The sequence below is a fragment of the Haemaphysalis longicornis genome, unplaced genomic scaffold (assembly GCF_048455015.1).
Source record: "Haemaphysalis longicornis isolate Haplotype H1 unplaced genomic scaffold, Haemaphysalis longicornis Haplotype H1 scaffold_1, whole genome shotgun sequence".
NCBI lineage: Eukaryota > Metazoa > Arthropoda > Arachnida > Ixodida > Ixodidae > Haemaphysalis > Haemaphysalis longicornis.
The window spans coordinates 78,255,575-78,272,233 of NW_027526203.1; the positions used below are offsets into that span (position 1 = coordinate 78,255,575).

At 45.1% G+C, this 16,659-nt stretch overlaps 1 protein-coding gene across 1 annotated transcript in view; it reads left to right on the top strand.

Annotated features, from left to right (window-relative positions):
- Positions 1–227: 227 nt before the first annotated feature.
- The window catches only part of LOC144177755 (salivary peroxidase/catechol oxidase-like), a 280,303-nt gene continuing 263,871 nt past the window's right edge, over positions 228–16,659 (top strand). Inside the window, exons 1-2 of the mRNA XM_077705328.1 lie at positions 228–495; positions 10,611–10,695. Coding sequence (XP_077561454.1) covers positions 10,620–10,695 — 76 coding nt within the window. The 5' untranslated portion in view covers positions 228–495; positions 10,611–10,619. The remainder of the gene's footprint in view (positions 496–10,610; positions 10,696–16,659) is intronic.

The following is a 16,659-nucleotide window of genomic DNA, read 5'->3' on the forward strand; positions in this document are numbered from 1 at the left end:
AGCATAGTGTACGCAATTTTATGTTTGTTTTACTGGCCATGCATGTTCTTTCCTGGAATCATTTGCGAACGCTTCGCCGACGTGCGTCGTCGACATCGGTTGCACGCCTGAGCAGGGTGTATGTCTGAATAAAGGCAGCATAAAGTGATTTTGCCATCTATTTGTATTCTTTTTCTTCTTTTCCTTGACGCCCCGGCGTAGTTGCAGAGACGACAGCCTTTTTCCGCATCGTGGGCGAAGAAAGCCCCGAGCAGAAATCAAGAACCAGTCAGCGCGCGCGGCTAGGAGCTTTCCTCTGCTATGACGGCTGCCTCACTGATTTGGCACTGACGGGGCCGTATTTTATACTTCTTCGCCGTTTGAACCGTCGCAGCGCGACCTTCAACACCTTCTTGCCTACGGCGTCTGGGCTGCACTGATCTGCAGTGCTCGGTATTCGCCTGAACTTCTGGGCAGCTTCAGTTAAGCGTGGTTCTTCGGTCGCCGAAACCTCAGGTGAGATCGATAGTTACTGCTTGATTTTTGCCTGAAGCCTGGACAACGATCCCTGCCGATCCCAACGACAGCGCCGCCCGAGGAATTTCGGTAGCCCCAATCTGATTTCTTATAAAATACGGGTCGTTAGGTGCACTTCTTCCTTCCAGCTGTATATTTTTTGATGTTTTTTAACGAAACTTACCAGTTTACTTGCGTTGGAACAGTTTATCGTAAAAATGTGTTTGTGGTAGTTTTTAATTACTTTTAGCCATTAGCCATTTTGATTGGGTCCCTAGTTCAAGTATGCTAGCGTTGTGCAGACCTGTTTTATCTAGTTGTACGTTTCATTTTTATCTGAAACTTATAGCGGAACCGCATCTATGACGCTCACTCCAGCAAACCGAGAATACGTACCGACTTTAGGTTGTCCAACAGTTAACCGGAACAGGGTATCTAACAGTTACTAAGCACGACGTTACATATTCATTGAATTTTAGAGCGAAGCTGCTTATTTTCCACCTAACATCACTTTGTGCGTGCTTTAAGAATTCCGAAGCACCTGTGTCAGTTAGCATTTCTTCGCTGTTTAATCTTGAACCAGGAATCGCTCTGGAACATACATTTGTATTTCTTCTGAAATAATATATTTTGAAACACCGCGAATTCAGTCGTTGGTAAAACCATTTCATGTGACATAGATGACCAAACCGTGTACTAGATACGCCTAATTATAAAACAACGGAGAACATTCGGATACTGTTCTGCCGGTTTTTTTTTTGTCAGATGTTCAATTTCGAACGTAATCAGGAAATTTTGCATGCGCACTTGTTGATTTATTGTTGCTGTAATAACATTACGCAAGCTCTGATGTAAATAGTTTCGCTATAGCGTTCATACCCAGCTTTCTCGCTCAAAATTCCAACCTCTCAGGAACCTAGGAAAACAACTTCAGGAAAGTGATATTTGGCATAAACAAGAAGTCAGCGTGAAGATGAAAACCCTGAAAGAAATTTCCAGGATTCTGAGTATTTTATGTGCAATTCGCTGTCAAATCTCACTCCTCATGCATTTCTATGGGATAGTTTCCATGGCTTAGAAACCTAGCCGCGAAACGTGCTAGCAAGTATTCATCCCAAATATTCGCAGCTAAAAATAACTTTACATTACGCTAAATAACTACAGAGTAATCACTGCTGAAAGGACTGCCATGAGCGGGAAAGCTGCACATGAGTACAAGGACGCCCTTTGATTGGTCTCAAAGACCTTTCCTTGAAGCAGCGGAAAAAAATAGCTCGTATATAAGCAGAAAATCACCGAAATTTCTAATAACTAGAACGTCCGGAGAGCTTTCGTGTCATCTTTTTGCAATGCTGAGTAAATAGCAGTCCCAAGCGTCACGCAAAAACCTGCAATCATGCCGCGAGATTGCTATAGTTCTGCTATTTCAAAGCTCATATTAAAAGATGTATTCGCACAAACCTTTTCGCTCCAAGACTGGTTTTTTACTCTGTATAATGCGTTTATGAACACGGACACAGGTCGCATGTAGGGAATCTTAGTTTTGCAAGCGTGCAATTAATGGACGGCACCATTCTGTTAATGCACGTGATTTCCTATTATTACAAGTTCTTACGTATCACGAGGTTAGTTTTTGTGTCATTCATATTGTGGCTTTACACGCAGATTTACTTTTTTCCCAGTTAAAACTCCGGTAAAAAGTGGTACTTCAGCAACAATATGGAGAATAACATGACTTGCGTTCAGGATTATAGGTAATGTTGCGGAGTTAGTTTCGGGGTTTCAGTGTTCGGAGAATTGATAAAATGTTTCTTGTATTCCGCTGGGTAAATTTAAACTTGAAAATAAAGGACTCAAAGCATGGGGGAGGGGTAGGGGGGGTATTCTGTAATGACTGAATACCACTGCGAATTAAAATTGCCCGTTCGTGCGTACGATGAAACATTTTGATTTGGGAAGTCGAGAAGACAAAACCTAAACTCCCAAGAGTCACAATACGCAATTATAAGACGCACTCCTAAAACCCTTTCTGCAACAGCTGCTGTACCTGGTGGCTCCAGTTGACGATGCGCAGCTTTTACAAATGGCAAATGAATAGTTGGTCTGATGCAATATTAGGCAGCCTCAAAGGCAAAGTGATGTACTTTCAAACCACCATAGATTTAAATTGCTTCGTGACGGCCCCCTCTCCCTGCAGAAAGAAGTGATATTGGAGAGCGTTGTAAGTAAAGTGGACGCAAACCTTTTAAAGGCATCAAGATTGGTGAGGAATTTAATTTTGTTTCCGTATCCTGGCGTCCTCATTGCACCTGTAATGTAGTTTTGTGCGTTTCACTTATGGCTAAAACCTATAGCAGAGTCCTTCAATGTTTTTCTGGTCACGAAACTCCGGCTCCGGTATCATACAGGGACAAAAGTTGCCGCTAGGGTCGCCGCTGTCAGCGCGGGGGCATTCCATGCCCGCGCCACCCGCGCGCAAGCATTCTGCCGAAGCTGGTACCCGTTCGAGGCAGTTGTTGATAGCTCATAAAATATTCTGCTATCATTCATATTTAGCTTGACGTACAATGTAGTTGCTGCACTCGCGTGTGAAAAGGTTTTCTTCGCTTACCTTTGCACGATATCAACGCTTTGATGGAGCCAGTCGTGCCGCAACAGTTATGAATGTACCTGTTGTTGCGACAGTTCTTTCATCTCGTGCAGGGCAGCGTGAAATTGTGCTTTGTTTAAGCGAAGGTTATCTCGTTGGGCTTGCGACTCTGGCGAAGCCTCAGATTTAGAAATTCGCAAATATGATACGCGCGGTGAGCCCCCGGGGCGACGCCGATCGCGTTATGCAATCCGACCGTCTACGCCGCCGATGATCGCCGCGGCTGCGGTACCGAAGCTAAAGCTATACATTTCGTGTTTAGTTTGTTACAGTTGACCTCATTCCTGTGGGCTCATTACATGGAGCTTCAGTAAAGCTTCAAAGTGCGAGCGATGAAGCTTTCCTCGCATTAATACGTGCCCATCTCTAGGATTCTAACCAAGTTTAAGTTCGAGTTCGCAGCTACCTTGTAACAAAAGCTTGATGTGGGCGAGTTGGTACATACTGCTAAAAAATTAATCGGCGCTAAAACAGGGACGAGAGGAACACGTGCTCAAAAGCTTGATGTGGGCGAGTTACGTGTTCCTCTCGTCCCTGTTTTAGCGCCGATTAATTTTTTAGCAGCTACTTTGTGTTCGTTTTCATGGAACTTCAAAAGGGTAATAAAACTTGCTGCTGGGCTAGTTGGTTCATTCAACAGAGTAACATTACATAGGCACAGAACGAGGAAAAGTGCGTCTCGCGCAATATTGTGCAGCCACTCAAGGTCATTCGGGAAGCTCCAATTTCCGAATGAGTTGCTTTCCCAGAAATGTCCCCCCCTCCGAGCCAAATCCAACTACCACTTCGATGTTGCATGCTTCTGTTTAACAGGGCGTTTTGCTATGATCGACTATACTCGCAAGCCATTGCTATGAAGATACTTGACCGGGGATGCTTGACCTACTGAAATGAAGCAGTGTTTCAGTCTCTAAAAAAAGCACACCTGTTTATGAGCATGATGCTGCTGCTCCACCACTGATTTATTCAGCTGACTACTTCACATTGGTCAAAATACACTGCATGTTGTCAAGCTAACGAGTCAATAATGCCACGAAGGAATATTTCAATACATATCGTCATGTCCTCAATGATGATGGAGTGTTCCTAAAACAATACGATTTATAGCAGAAAACATTTTCACACAATAAGCTATAAAAGCATAAACAACAGACAGCGCAGCGATGTCACGTACTCAAGGGCAACTTAAAGTTCTGAAAGGAAGGAGCGAACTTGTGTACCGCAATAAGCTAGAAAGCATAAGCGTCGAAGAAACAGTCAGCAAAGTGACTTGCACAGACGAGTGTTAGCGAACCTCAAAGTTTGCTATGCATTCTTTTGTGTGGAAATGCTTTTCTTTCGAGAAACATTTGTACAGACCGAGAACATTGCTAATGAGATAGGAAGTCTGTTCTGGGTTAGTGACGACAAGGTTAAATCTTTTACTTATTAAACAAAACTGCCGAGCGTTGCTTACGACAGAAAAAGTAAATTAACGCTCAGCTCGTAACACAAGATCAGACATCAGGGTGCATTCATGCACTAGTAACAAAACAAACAAATCCAAGGCACGCATCGCGGCAAATGTTCGCGAACATGGCACTATTGCAAAACAAACCTAATGTAAACGAAATAAGAATGCAAAGTAAGAATGGCTGGACCCTCGTTGAACTGGATAGCGGCTTCGGCTTGCTCAAATACTCCGGCAGCCCGTCGAAGCGCCTTGGAACGGCGTCGGGCCGCAGCTTGGGTTTCTCACGTCGCAAAGAGACGACGTCTCCTTTCCCCAAAAAAGTGTCGTTCCAAAGAACTTCCGGAGTGTCAAAATGTTTTTCGCAGACACGGACATGCTGCGAGTCAAAAGAAACGCCGCGGCTTCCTGTCGCGGTATTGCACGTTTCCACTGCTCGCGCTAATCGGCGCCACTTGGCAAGCAAAACAACGAGACCTTTTCGCTCGTACCTCTGTAGCCGGAGCGGCATCCCGGTACGCAACAAGTTTTGGGCATTTCCGCCCAGTGCCTTCGCACAATATCGCCAAAGGCGTCACATCAACTGGTAACTTAAAACTCAGAAAACAACGCGCCGATGCTACCGGATTCCGTGGGAGTGCAGCCTCGCCGACGCAGCGCGCAGGTTTCGTCTGTCCCCCACTATGTACTCAGCGCCGCCCCGCGGCGGCTTCGGCGACATAGAAACTGCGCCCATAGCGTTACGGCGGAGTTTCGTGACCAGAAAAGCATTGAAGGACTCTGCCTATAGTAAAAGCGGGTGGGACCGGGTTTCAGCAAGTAGGATTCAGTTCTTGTTACTTTTTCATTGGGAGCTTTGTTTCGAAAGGAAAAAAAGTCGTTGCTTTGCTTTTGTTGTACAAGCGAAACAACGATTTTTTTTACTGCTCGGCTCATCTCGCAATTGCACTTTTGTTATTTGTCGGAAACCACGCCCACGTACAATTTTAATTCCTCTTAAGTGCTTAACGACGTAATTTTTGAGCCTTTTGTTTTTGTTTGTCAGGAGCAAACGTTCGTTACAGCATGGACATTGTCATCGATGTACCACTAACACTTTCAATATAAGGGAAAGCAGGTATTATTTATTGTGAAACGAACAACATTTGGAGAAGATAAGTGCGAGAGTAATACAAAGGTTTAGCTTCTATAACACGGTGATGGTTAGCGCAGCACTGTGATGCTGCGCTACCAAGAGGGACAATTCCACTCTGAAAAGTCGCCCTCAACGTCCGTCCCAGAACGACTAAAATATAAGGTGCGTAGCAAAGAGGGGAGATACACTCTAAGAAAGAGCCGCAGGTGGGCTTCATCGTGACGCTCCAAAACTACCAATAAACGCGACGAAATGTGTGAATTTGGCGAACGGCAAGTTTCAACGACCTGGTCAACGGCGACCAGGCGTAGTTGCACGCATCACTGCAACTTAAACCACCCAAACGCCGTTGTCTGGGTCACTCGAACCAAAAGCACGATCTAGCGTCTTTACTTTAACTTCCTTTTGTTTCCCTGCTTACTCGCGTTTACTATGCGGTGTACCTAGCCATGTTTTTTATTTATTTTGGTAGAAAAACAATCCACTCTATTTGTTATCAAAATAACGCTGGTACTTTTGCATCTGTACACCTGTTTTTTGTCAAACAGTCGTAATGTTTGCATTCCGCCAAACAACTTTGACGTGTATGAGTGATTCGAGGCACTGCGTGACGGTAATTTAAAATTCTCTTGCCTGTACACTTAATGGTCATGGCGTTTGTTAAGGCAAAACTGGTGCCTTTTTTCAAACGTATACATTTCCTCTGAGGTAAAAATCGCTTGAAAAATGCGATGCCAGACAAGCGACCCACAAACACGAAAAAACTACGACGAAACCCATTTGGGTCGGCCAAGACATGCTTCGACGGCAAAAGTATACTTTCGGGCCTATTAGCTGTTCTGAAAAACAAGCCGATAATTTTATAGGCGCGTGTATTTCGGTGTACATCCGCTCATTATACAGCCAACCATACCCGGGAATACTGGGGCTTGTGTTTTGGCGCCGCTTTTTTGCGTCGCTTTATCGAATCATATTTAAGCGTCTGTGGGGAGAGCCGTTAAAAAGGCGTTTTCTTGAGAAATAACGCGAACGAACATGAAGTGTATACAGGCAAGACCTCTCCCAACTGCTAGCACTGGTGGCGTGACTCGTAAATTTTAAGTTTACGAAAAGCGATAACACCCGTGTGTTTGAGATTTCGGCGCACGTTAAACATCCTCAGGTGGTGAAAATCAATCGACCAGATTTAGGACAAATCCCAAAGATGGAGTAAGTTTCTGCATAGCAAAGTTTGACATTCACCTCAATGCAGCCGCACGGCTACAAAGGAAACCTATACAGGTTTCTCAGGAACTTTGCAGGTGAAGAATAGTTCCTTCTAGTCCAGGATTCGCACCCGGCACCGCCGCTAAATCAGCGCAGCCGTTCTACCAACTGAGCTAACGAGGGGGGTAGCCATTATTAGCGCGAGAGCGAATTGATCAACAATTTGAAGTAATGGAAAGTTTTAATCGACCAGATTTAGGGGAAATCCTCAAGGTGGAGTAAGATTTCTTGGTAGTCGGTCTACCAGTGTCAATCGGTAGAACGACTGCTCCGGTTAAGCGAAGGTCCCGGGTTCGAATCCTGGACCAGGACTAATTTTTCTTCAACTGCGAAGTTCCTGATAACGCTGTATAGCTTTCCTTTGCAGCCGTACGGCTGCATTGAGGCGGGTGCCAAACTTCCCTTCGTGGTCAAAATTTCTACGGAGCCCTCCAATACGACGCACCTCATCGCCCATATAAATAAATAAATAAATAGATAAATAAATAAATAAATAAATAATGTTAACTTTGCTAAGCGCGAAACAAATATTAAGAAATATGATGCAAAACCCAACGGCATGGCTGAGCGGAGCAGTATTCTTTTCAAAAAAGTACGTATGGAACTCCTTCATACGAAAATAGACTAAAGAAAGCGAAGGCGAAAGTGTTAGAGCTCGATAAGAAAAAAACAAAAAAAAAATCGTCAGGGCTAACCCATCTTGCGCGCCCCGTGGCGTCATGTGCTGAATGGCGCGACATCAGCGATGCCGCCGATAGCCGGCTTCAGCCAGGCATATCATTTGCGCGTATCCGATAGGCAGGGAACTGGCAAAAAGGAATGACGTAATAAAAGGTGCTTTAACGGGCTAGCGCTTGCACGCACAGAACCGCCAAATGTCCCGGGAACGCGGAACACCAGCAAGAGAAAATAGCATGGTTTAAGGCTCGGAGCACTCGCCACTTTTTTCGCAAAGTTCTTGTACAGTTTTCAGGCGTAGGGGCTATCTATTACCAGAGCGTCGTCACTCACTTCGTAGTGAACAATTCAGTTTTTCGTAGACAAAAATGAAGATCGATGGCGGCCGCGCACATCCTCCGGTTGTAAGGAAATGTAAATACAGTGATTTTCTTTTAACAAAGGTGTCGTAGCTGATAAAGTGACAACTAGGTTGTCCGAACCGCGGTTATCTCTTTGTTGAAAGGCGATGGAACTTAAGTTGTCACTCAAAGAAGTTAACATAATGTCATCTAATTTGTGCGCACACCAAAAAATATATAAGCATGCTAAGCTTCAACTGGCTCTTTATTCATTTCTCGTTTTTTTATGCTCCGGAGAAATCGCCAACGTTTTATTTCAGTAAAAAGGCGCGAACCTTCTTTCGCTTTTCCGTAATTTTTTGCAAAATTATGTTCGTGTGCTGAGAGTCACATATAATTAGCAACGCCGCCATTCCACATAGATTGTACACGTATGAAGCCGCAGAAATCAACCCATTCCTCATTATAGTGTTAAATAACAGCGCGTTGTATACCTATCTATGTTCTCCCGAGACATGCTAGTATACAACAGCTGTATACAGAAGGTTTACGGCAAAGAAGTGGTGGATGTCAAAGATATGGGCTTTTACTTAAGGCTTGGAACGTTAGAAAAAAACAATTCGAGGTCCCCTAAGAACTTGTGCTGTGAATGTGAAAGAATGGATGTAAAGTAGAACGCCTGAGACGCCTTGCTTCGGCCTCGTGTTGTCAAAGTGATATTGACCCATACAGTGAGTGATACAGGGAGTCCACTCAGACATTTACACTGTCGAAGCAATAAATAAAAGAAAAGAGGGCAATCTGTCCGCTCGGGATGCTTTGCTTTGCGAGCCGGCTTAACGCTTTCGAAGGACTTTGATCTCTTCCCTACACATTGTGCTGCTTCTTTTTCCTGCATCCGCCAGTGAGAGAATTGACAATAATGCTGTATGTATCTGCTTGTCGAATCACTCGTTCGGCTGCGTCCTTCCGTTCTCTCCATCTGCGGTGCACCGGCGCGGACGACAACCTCTTGTTTCCGCGAAGTTTACGCTCGCGCTGTAGAACGCCTGGTAGTAAGAAACAGTTTTCAAGGAGCCGTTTTGGTCACGGAAGCCGGATTCCTAAATTTGCTCAATGGGGATTTTTTTCGTCTTAAAACATCACCCGCAGCGAATACTTTTTCCGTAATTGCGGCAATGTAGGCTTCATGCTCCTTGACAGCCACCATTATGTCCTCTCATATGGTTCCTTTATTAAAGCAATTTCAAAATAGCCAATACACAACTGGCAATAAAAGATCAAAGGTGTCTGAAAATGGGTGAGTCGTGTGAGTGTTGGGGAATCTGTCACTTGGTTCATTAGGAACACTTTAGCATAACATTTTCTGCATTCATATCGAACCTTTACATAGATTTTTCGGAAAAGTACCTCACAATGTTCATTTTTTTTACCCGGACCGAGACAATTCGAAAACATTGTTGTTATAGTTCCTGCGAACAAGTCAGCAAATCCTGCTGAGGAAACAGTGGCGATCTACATATTTGCAGCAGCGTTAAAATCTATTGTAGGAGAAGTTTTGATGTCAATACTCCACTCCATACGCAATATAAACCACAGAACCACCTCGTCCGATGACTAGCAGTGCCACATGGCCTTGATGTTCAGTTAAAACTATGTGTTGTTATATACGAGGTCCAAAAAGCAACATTCACCAAAAAGTTAAGGTTCAACAAACGAGTAACGAAACCTTAGGAAGCGCGGAAAGTATAAAGTGAATGTTTATTCAACACCGAGGGTTTGTATAAGCGCCACAACTCTTGCTGTTTTCCATCAGACGTGCTAATCAACCCCCCCCCCCCCAATTCGCGCACAACGCCCTAATTCCTGTGCAACAATGAAGGGTGTTATTGCAGAGTTTTCTGTTGCCCTGTAGCACAAAATAGAGCAACCACGACACAAGCCTCCAGGGACATTCTTCGCCAAGTTCATGGGCTTCCGGTTATCAAGTTAAAGTTGCTTCATATTAGTCATCCCAGATTCATGCACTTCTAGTAATTGATAATCAATTTGTGTGTGTGTGTGTGTGTGTGTGTGTGTGTGTGTGCGTGTGCGTGTGCGTGTGTGTGTGTGTGTGTGTGTGTGTGCGTGTGCGTGTGCGTGTGTGTGTGTGTGTGTGTGTGTGTGTGTGTGTGTGTGTGTGTGTGTGTGTGTGTGTGTGTGTGTGTGTGTGTGTGTGTGTGTGTGTGCGTGTGTGTGTGTGTGTGGAGGAGGGGGGGGGCGCTTTAAGCTCCTTCATGCGGGTTTCATATATGAAGTACTGAAGATTGTTGAAACTTCATGGGATGTTATTATTCTTTCTGTGCTGTCTTTCCGTTTCGCGATGGCTGTGGAAGGCGCTCATTTATGTCACCACAAAAAGTACACCACAAAATAAAAAATCTTTTGGTGAGCAAATTTTCTGTACGGCGCAGTCACCGAATTGTGCTTTGTCAGGCGCACAGCAGGCTTACGCATACACTGTTAGTATCTTGGGCATACGTTATAGTTCATGATTCTCAGTACCACTAGCGTTTTGGATAAGGTTAATATATTTGTTTTTGTTGTGATTTGCAGGGGCTGACAATGCGGATTCTGCCATTGGTCGCGCTTCTAGCCATTGCTTTAATGGCCGACTTCAGCTGGGCACAGCGCGGCAGAGGTAATGAGTTTCCTAACATTCCGGCGTTGCCTATTTCCTGTCACCGGTAATGGTGCCTATGCATTCAAATGCATTCAAAAGAGTATTTCTGCTCGAATCCGAGCTTCGTCTACAAAAGCGCCACAGTGGCACACAAGAACAGTTCACACTTACATGGGCTATTTTTTCTATGAAGACAGAACTAACTGTTTCTGCAAGCACAGTATTCCACTAGTTGATTTGTGTGCCTTTAAACTAAGATCATTTTTGGTTTCAGTTGTATCCTAGATTTGTTTTTTATAGCACAATAAGATTAAACCGGCTCACTGTAGGTCTTTCTAATATATCATCCTGTACAACAATGCTATAAGAAAAAATTCTGAGTGCCGGCATGTCCAAAGCTTCGTGTGCTCTCGGTAAGGTGCAGAAGATTTAACGTGATCTTCCCTGCCTAACTCAGAGTACACGACAAAATGGTGTAGTAGTTTCGCTGAGTCATATATAGGCACATGCCATGTGATCGGTTGAAGTCGATGCGGTGACCGACAAAATGAGTTTTAAAAAATGAGCAGTGCCGTTGTGTGAAGATGCCTGACCGGAAAGCATTTTAGCGCATGACCTAGAGGTGACAAAGAAGTTAGGTGAAAGGTATGACCAAAATTTTGGGGGGGATGATGGCAGATATATCTAAAAAAGACGAGTGAGTACACGCGCACACAATTATTCGGACTCTGCGGATCTGGAAAGTTGTGCCTGTTGATACCTATTCTACTCAAAATGCATATCCAAGTTATGAGACTGTAGGCTTGAGTGTAAATTACGTCTTGATTTTGCAAGCTCAAGACTAATACCCAGATGACGACGCGTATGAGCTTAACGTTCAAGCCATGTTTTCAACGGCGCGCGACATATTTGCTAAGCGCGTGCTAATAGCACGCACACTGGGACGTTCATGTTTCAACGCCTCACGATTGAAACACGCGTGAAACCTGAGGAGTTTTGGAACATGAAAAAATTGGCGCAGCTTGCATTAGAGGTGCAAGGCTGGACCAACAGCGGAGTTTGGGGTCGACCTAGCTTCTCCTCACACTGACAGCGGATTCTAAGAAAGAGGGAGCAGCTGGACCCCAGCAGTGCAATACCGTTTTAGACGGCACTGTAAAGCAAAGTACATCAAAGTGTGTAAAGTGTTTTATTGAGTAGTAATCGTCGTCGTCCATTTCGTCTTCTTCCGACGGCAGAGCCACGAAGGGAAAATCCTCTTGTAGCGCGTCCTCCCCTCGGTGAACCACCACTTATTCTTGAGCTGGTTCGGTGGCCGTCTATACGTGTAATTTGTGAAGGGCTGTCTTGACAGATTCGTCGTCGTCTTCAGCGCGGCGGACCCGTGGCACGCCGGTCGCTACGCGCCGGTGACGACGAAGGCGGGCGCTCCACATGTGGCGTAAGCGCACGCCGCGCACGTCTGGACGACGCCGGGCGGTCTCCGCAAGGCACGCGGTCACGTGCGCCGGTTTTTCTTTTTGTTTTTTTATGAAGCCCCTACTCGAAGGTCGTGCCCGGCACCTCGCGCCGACTGCGCCAGATGGTCGCCGCGAGGGATGCGCTCAGGTGCGCTTGGGGTTGTCTGTCTACGCCGGACGGATTTGTGTCGGCCTAAAAGGCTCTGATGTTAAAATACAGGGACCCATAGCCATGTAGGGTTCTCTTTAATGCTCAACTCCGTTGATTATCCCATGGCATAATGTTACTGGTTTCTTCAATGAAGAACTCTCATGTTCATGCATCCGCACGTTCTTGTTTTGACAGCAAACTCCTCTTACAAACCGCAGAAACTTATATGCACCTCATGGCAAACCAAAACTGGTGTACAACAACGCAGAACATAAGTATATGTCCTGGATTCAAGAAGCTATATATCTCTCATGGCCCGCGTTCAATTAAGAAATAAAGAAACTTGTTTGGCTGTATTAGTGGTTACAACAAACTTAAACACCTAAAACTAACATCAGGCTCAGACAGTGCCAGTCTAACGTTCATGCGTCAACATATTCAGCTTTAGTAGTATTAGATGTATTCACATAATCTTCGTGTGTTACAGTTGACTAACGTGTCTGAAACACGCACCTGTATAGAGTGAGCAAATCGCCTGTCAAGGATGCGCGATCACGTGGAAAAAGTCCTGTACAGAAGCGCCTCTCAGTGACCACCATCCCCACCAGCCTTGTAGCACGCCTGTGCATAATATACAGCGCCATGGCTTTCGGCAGCAAGAAATATGAATTCCCTCCGCACCTCCCCCGGCCTCTACCAGGGAGATTGTGAAGGCGTTTTGCTGGGCTCGCTGCCCCCGTCGTGATAAATGCACGCTTTTACAATGCTACTCTCCCCAATCCCCAACCAATGCTATTCATGGCGCAGCCCCAACTTCAAACAAGGCTTCACGCGCTGAAGGACATCTATATGTAAAGGCACATTATGGCGAGCCCCTAAACGCTGATTGATGATACCTCATGTTCATGCACACGGAATTCTTTGTCCACCTCCATCAGAAAACCAACTGTGGTGACGGGAAAACGACTCTCATTGCCCTGCTCGGTAGCACGGGAGCTCAAAGTCACGTTCTCTAAGAGAGGAGGAACAGAGGAATAGCCAGATCAAAATTTCTAGAAATATATTGCTTCCTATCTTCCTACCACTAAAACCTGTGGGAGTTTCTAGGTTATAACTGGAGTTGTATTATGGAAGCCAATTTACTTCTGACTGGGGCTATTTTTGCTACTGTAAAGGTGCGCACGAGAACACATTCTTGTAAATACAGGCATTTTCAGGGGAGGCATTTTCGCATGCATTTTCACTACTTCACTGCCGAATTATTTTAACGTTTTATTATCTTTAAAATGCCGTAATATCAATATTCCTCTGCCTCTTCTTCCGACACACAAAAAAATATGTAGACCAAGAGCTGAGCTACATGCTTCGACAAAAACTATCTCCAGAGGAACTCGCCGCGGTGGCTCACATTCCTAAGGCGCTGTGCTGCTGAACCCAAGCACGCGAGTTCAATCACGGCCGCAGTGACTGCTTTTCAGATAGAGGCGAAAACCGACTACCCTCTTGTGCCGAGATTTCGGCGCACGCTAAAGACCTCCAGGCTGCGCAAATTTATCCGGAGCATTCCACTATGGTACGACTCATACCCAGGTGTAGCTTCGGTGCGTTAAACCCCCGAAATTCGGATTTAGCTACAGACGCCTTGGAACAAAATAAACACGTCTCTTGCCCATTGTTTTCTTCTTAATGATAATGATGCACCTGAAATCAAAAGTTCACAACGCAAAATGTCAGTGGGCCCACCCGAAAAAATACGGGTTCGGTTACGTTTTGGGTTCGGGTAAATTCATTTCGTTCCGGCTCGGTTCTCGTTCGACTAAATTACGTACCGAACAGGTTCGAGCACTGGATCGGAAGTTGAACCAATTCGGAGCTGGAACCGTTTCGCGAACAGGTTCGATGAGTAGAATTATTAGCGAAGTGAGAAAAAATGTCTAGTAGTTTAAAGTGACCGTAAAAACAAAATACAAACAAAAATTTAAAATACTCAAAATACTGCTTTTCACCAGTAGCCATGGTGTAATTTCAAATACAACTTTAAACAATTCAGCCAGATATAAGGGAAAACAGGCGAAGTACTGATGATTCACCAGACACTTTCTCGCCCAGCTCTCTATGGCGTCTAGAGAATAGTTCGGGGGTTTTAAGAGATGCGACAGGTGTGTCCGGCCGACATTCCAAATTTGGGAGGAAAATTTATAAACTTAATATGCACCAGCTAGTCCAGAAACAAACTATCTTGTTTATTCCTCCTTCTCCTCGATTTGAAAAATCCATGCACTCCGGATAAGTAGCCCATCTTCCTTAAATTTTGAAATCTTTATAAAAAGGTATATTTGAGTTTTTTTAAACGTTCACATACCGAAGCTAAGGTTCTTCTTGATCACATCGCTTAAATTAAGGGGCGCTGCGTTATTTGAGTGGTTTTGTAGCTATGATGCACGAAATGAGGTCTTGCTTCTTGTATTGAGTTGACATACTAGAGGGGTTTCTAATACAGTCCTGACATCTACGTACGCGACGGCCTCGAATATCGTCCCTGATTCCTGTCGTCAACCGTCAGGCCTCACCTGTTGTGAGCAGCGAATAAACCGCGCTGTTGTTAAACCAGTCCTTCGGCGTACGCTCCTCGCCGGTACGGTAAAATCTATCCGGTCTACAGTTCCTGACAAATTATGGATTACCAGGCTTTATACGCAATGAGGAGAAGTTCATTTATGTGAAAAGCTGGGAAAATAAACGTATATCTCGAGGAAAATCTACCTCTTGATTTTGTGCTAATTCGGTGGTTGACGGCAGCGACAAAGAGCGCCAATTACTAGTGTTTGAACTCTGCACGGAATAACTTAAAACCGACTTAAGAGTTTTTTTGTCTTCCCACGGAAACACACTTGCCAGAAAATATCGGCGCATTTCATGCTCCGAACCATTGCATGCTAAAAGGCGTACCGTATATTGCAGGCCCGCAGAAATATTTTCACCAGCGTGGAATGTTTAACGAATGTCGACATCTCAACACACAGGCGTTTGTGCCTTTCATCCACCTCAGAAATACGGGCTGCGGAGACGGCGATCGAATATGCAATCACTTATTTCTTCTAGTGGCCTAGACACTGCATTCCTGCGGATTACACATGTAAAGTAGTTACACTTTCAAAGTTTTCAAACTTTTCAAGAAAACTGTGGAGTGCAAGACGGAGTCAAATTTATGATGTGGGCCTTTTCCGTAACGCCATGCAGAAATCTCGCTCCTTGAATGCTCTTGTACAGTCACAACGAAAAAACGGGAAAATCGATGTTTAACATGGTTACAAGAACGAAAAGACCATGCCCCGCAGGGGCACCTTGAGTGTTCAAAGTGACGGTAGTGGCGACACTGCGCACCCCGAGCCCATGTGGGTTGGACCCACCCATGCGCCAGGTGTGCGTGTATTAGCCGTGTCCAAAGAAGAGGGCATCTTGGTTGCTGAGTTGACGCTGAGGTTGTTTTTGGACCTTTACGGCCGCTCAGCTGAAACAACACGCAACTTCGGCCCCTCCTTCTAGCAGACGGCACCCCAGAACTTACCCGCCCTGGGGAAATCAGCTAGTCGCCTTTTCCTATTCTTCCTCTCTCCCCTTTTCTATTCTGTCATCTCTCCATTTCTGTCCTCTCACCTATTTTTTTTCCTGCGTTCCTTTTACCCCAGGCTGCAAGGGTTAACCCTGTGCTTATAATCAGCCTTGATTAGACGTCATGGGGTTATAGTAGCGCTATATGGTTAGCGTGACAAAGTCGCGTTCCCTTGTTGGGCTTCGTGGTGGGCGGCCAGCACCGCTGCCGAACACTTTACTTTTCATGGAAAAGAAGAAAAATCTATACCCTGATCGCCCTCCTAAAGGTGGGCGCACCGAAAGTATTGCATTGCAAAGCTCGAGCAGTACCAGCAATAATTCACCCACTGATACGACTGTCCCGAAATTCCTGCTGATGCAATGTGACCGCCCTCAGAAACCCTTGAGGAAAGTGTCGCCGTTCGTCGTAGCCAGAAAGATGAGCAATCTACTTGGACCGAAATACAGCGTTAAAAAGATGCCAACCTGGGATCTCCAGGTAGAGGTACAAGCAAAATTTGAGTCAGATGCCCGGCTGTCAATGAAAGAACTAGCAACACACAAGGTTCCCCTAACTGCCCACCGCACCTTAAATACTAGGTTGGGGGTAGTGTCGGAAGAATATATGATGGATGGGTCTGAAAAAGAGATTGTGAAGGGGTTTAAAGAAGAAGAGACAAATGTAACTGCAGTGCGACAAATAAAGATCCCCAGGAAAGATAAGGAAATTGCCACAAAACACCTCGTTCTAACCTTCAACTTCACCAACCGACGATG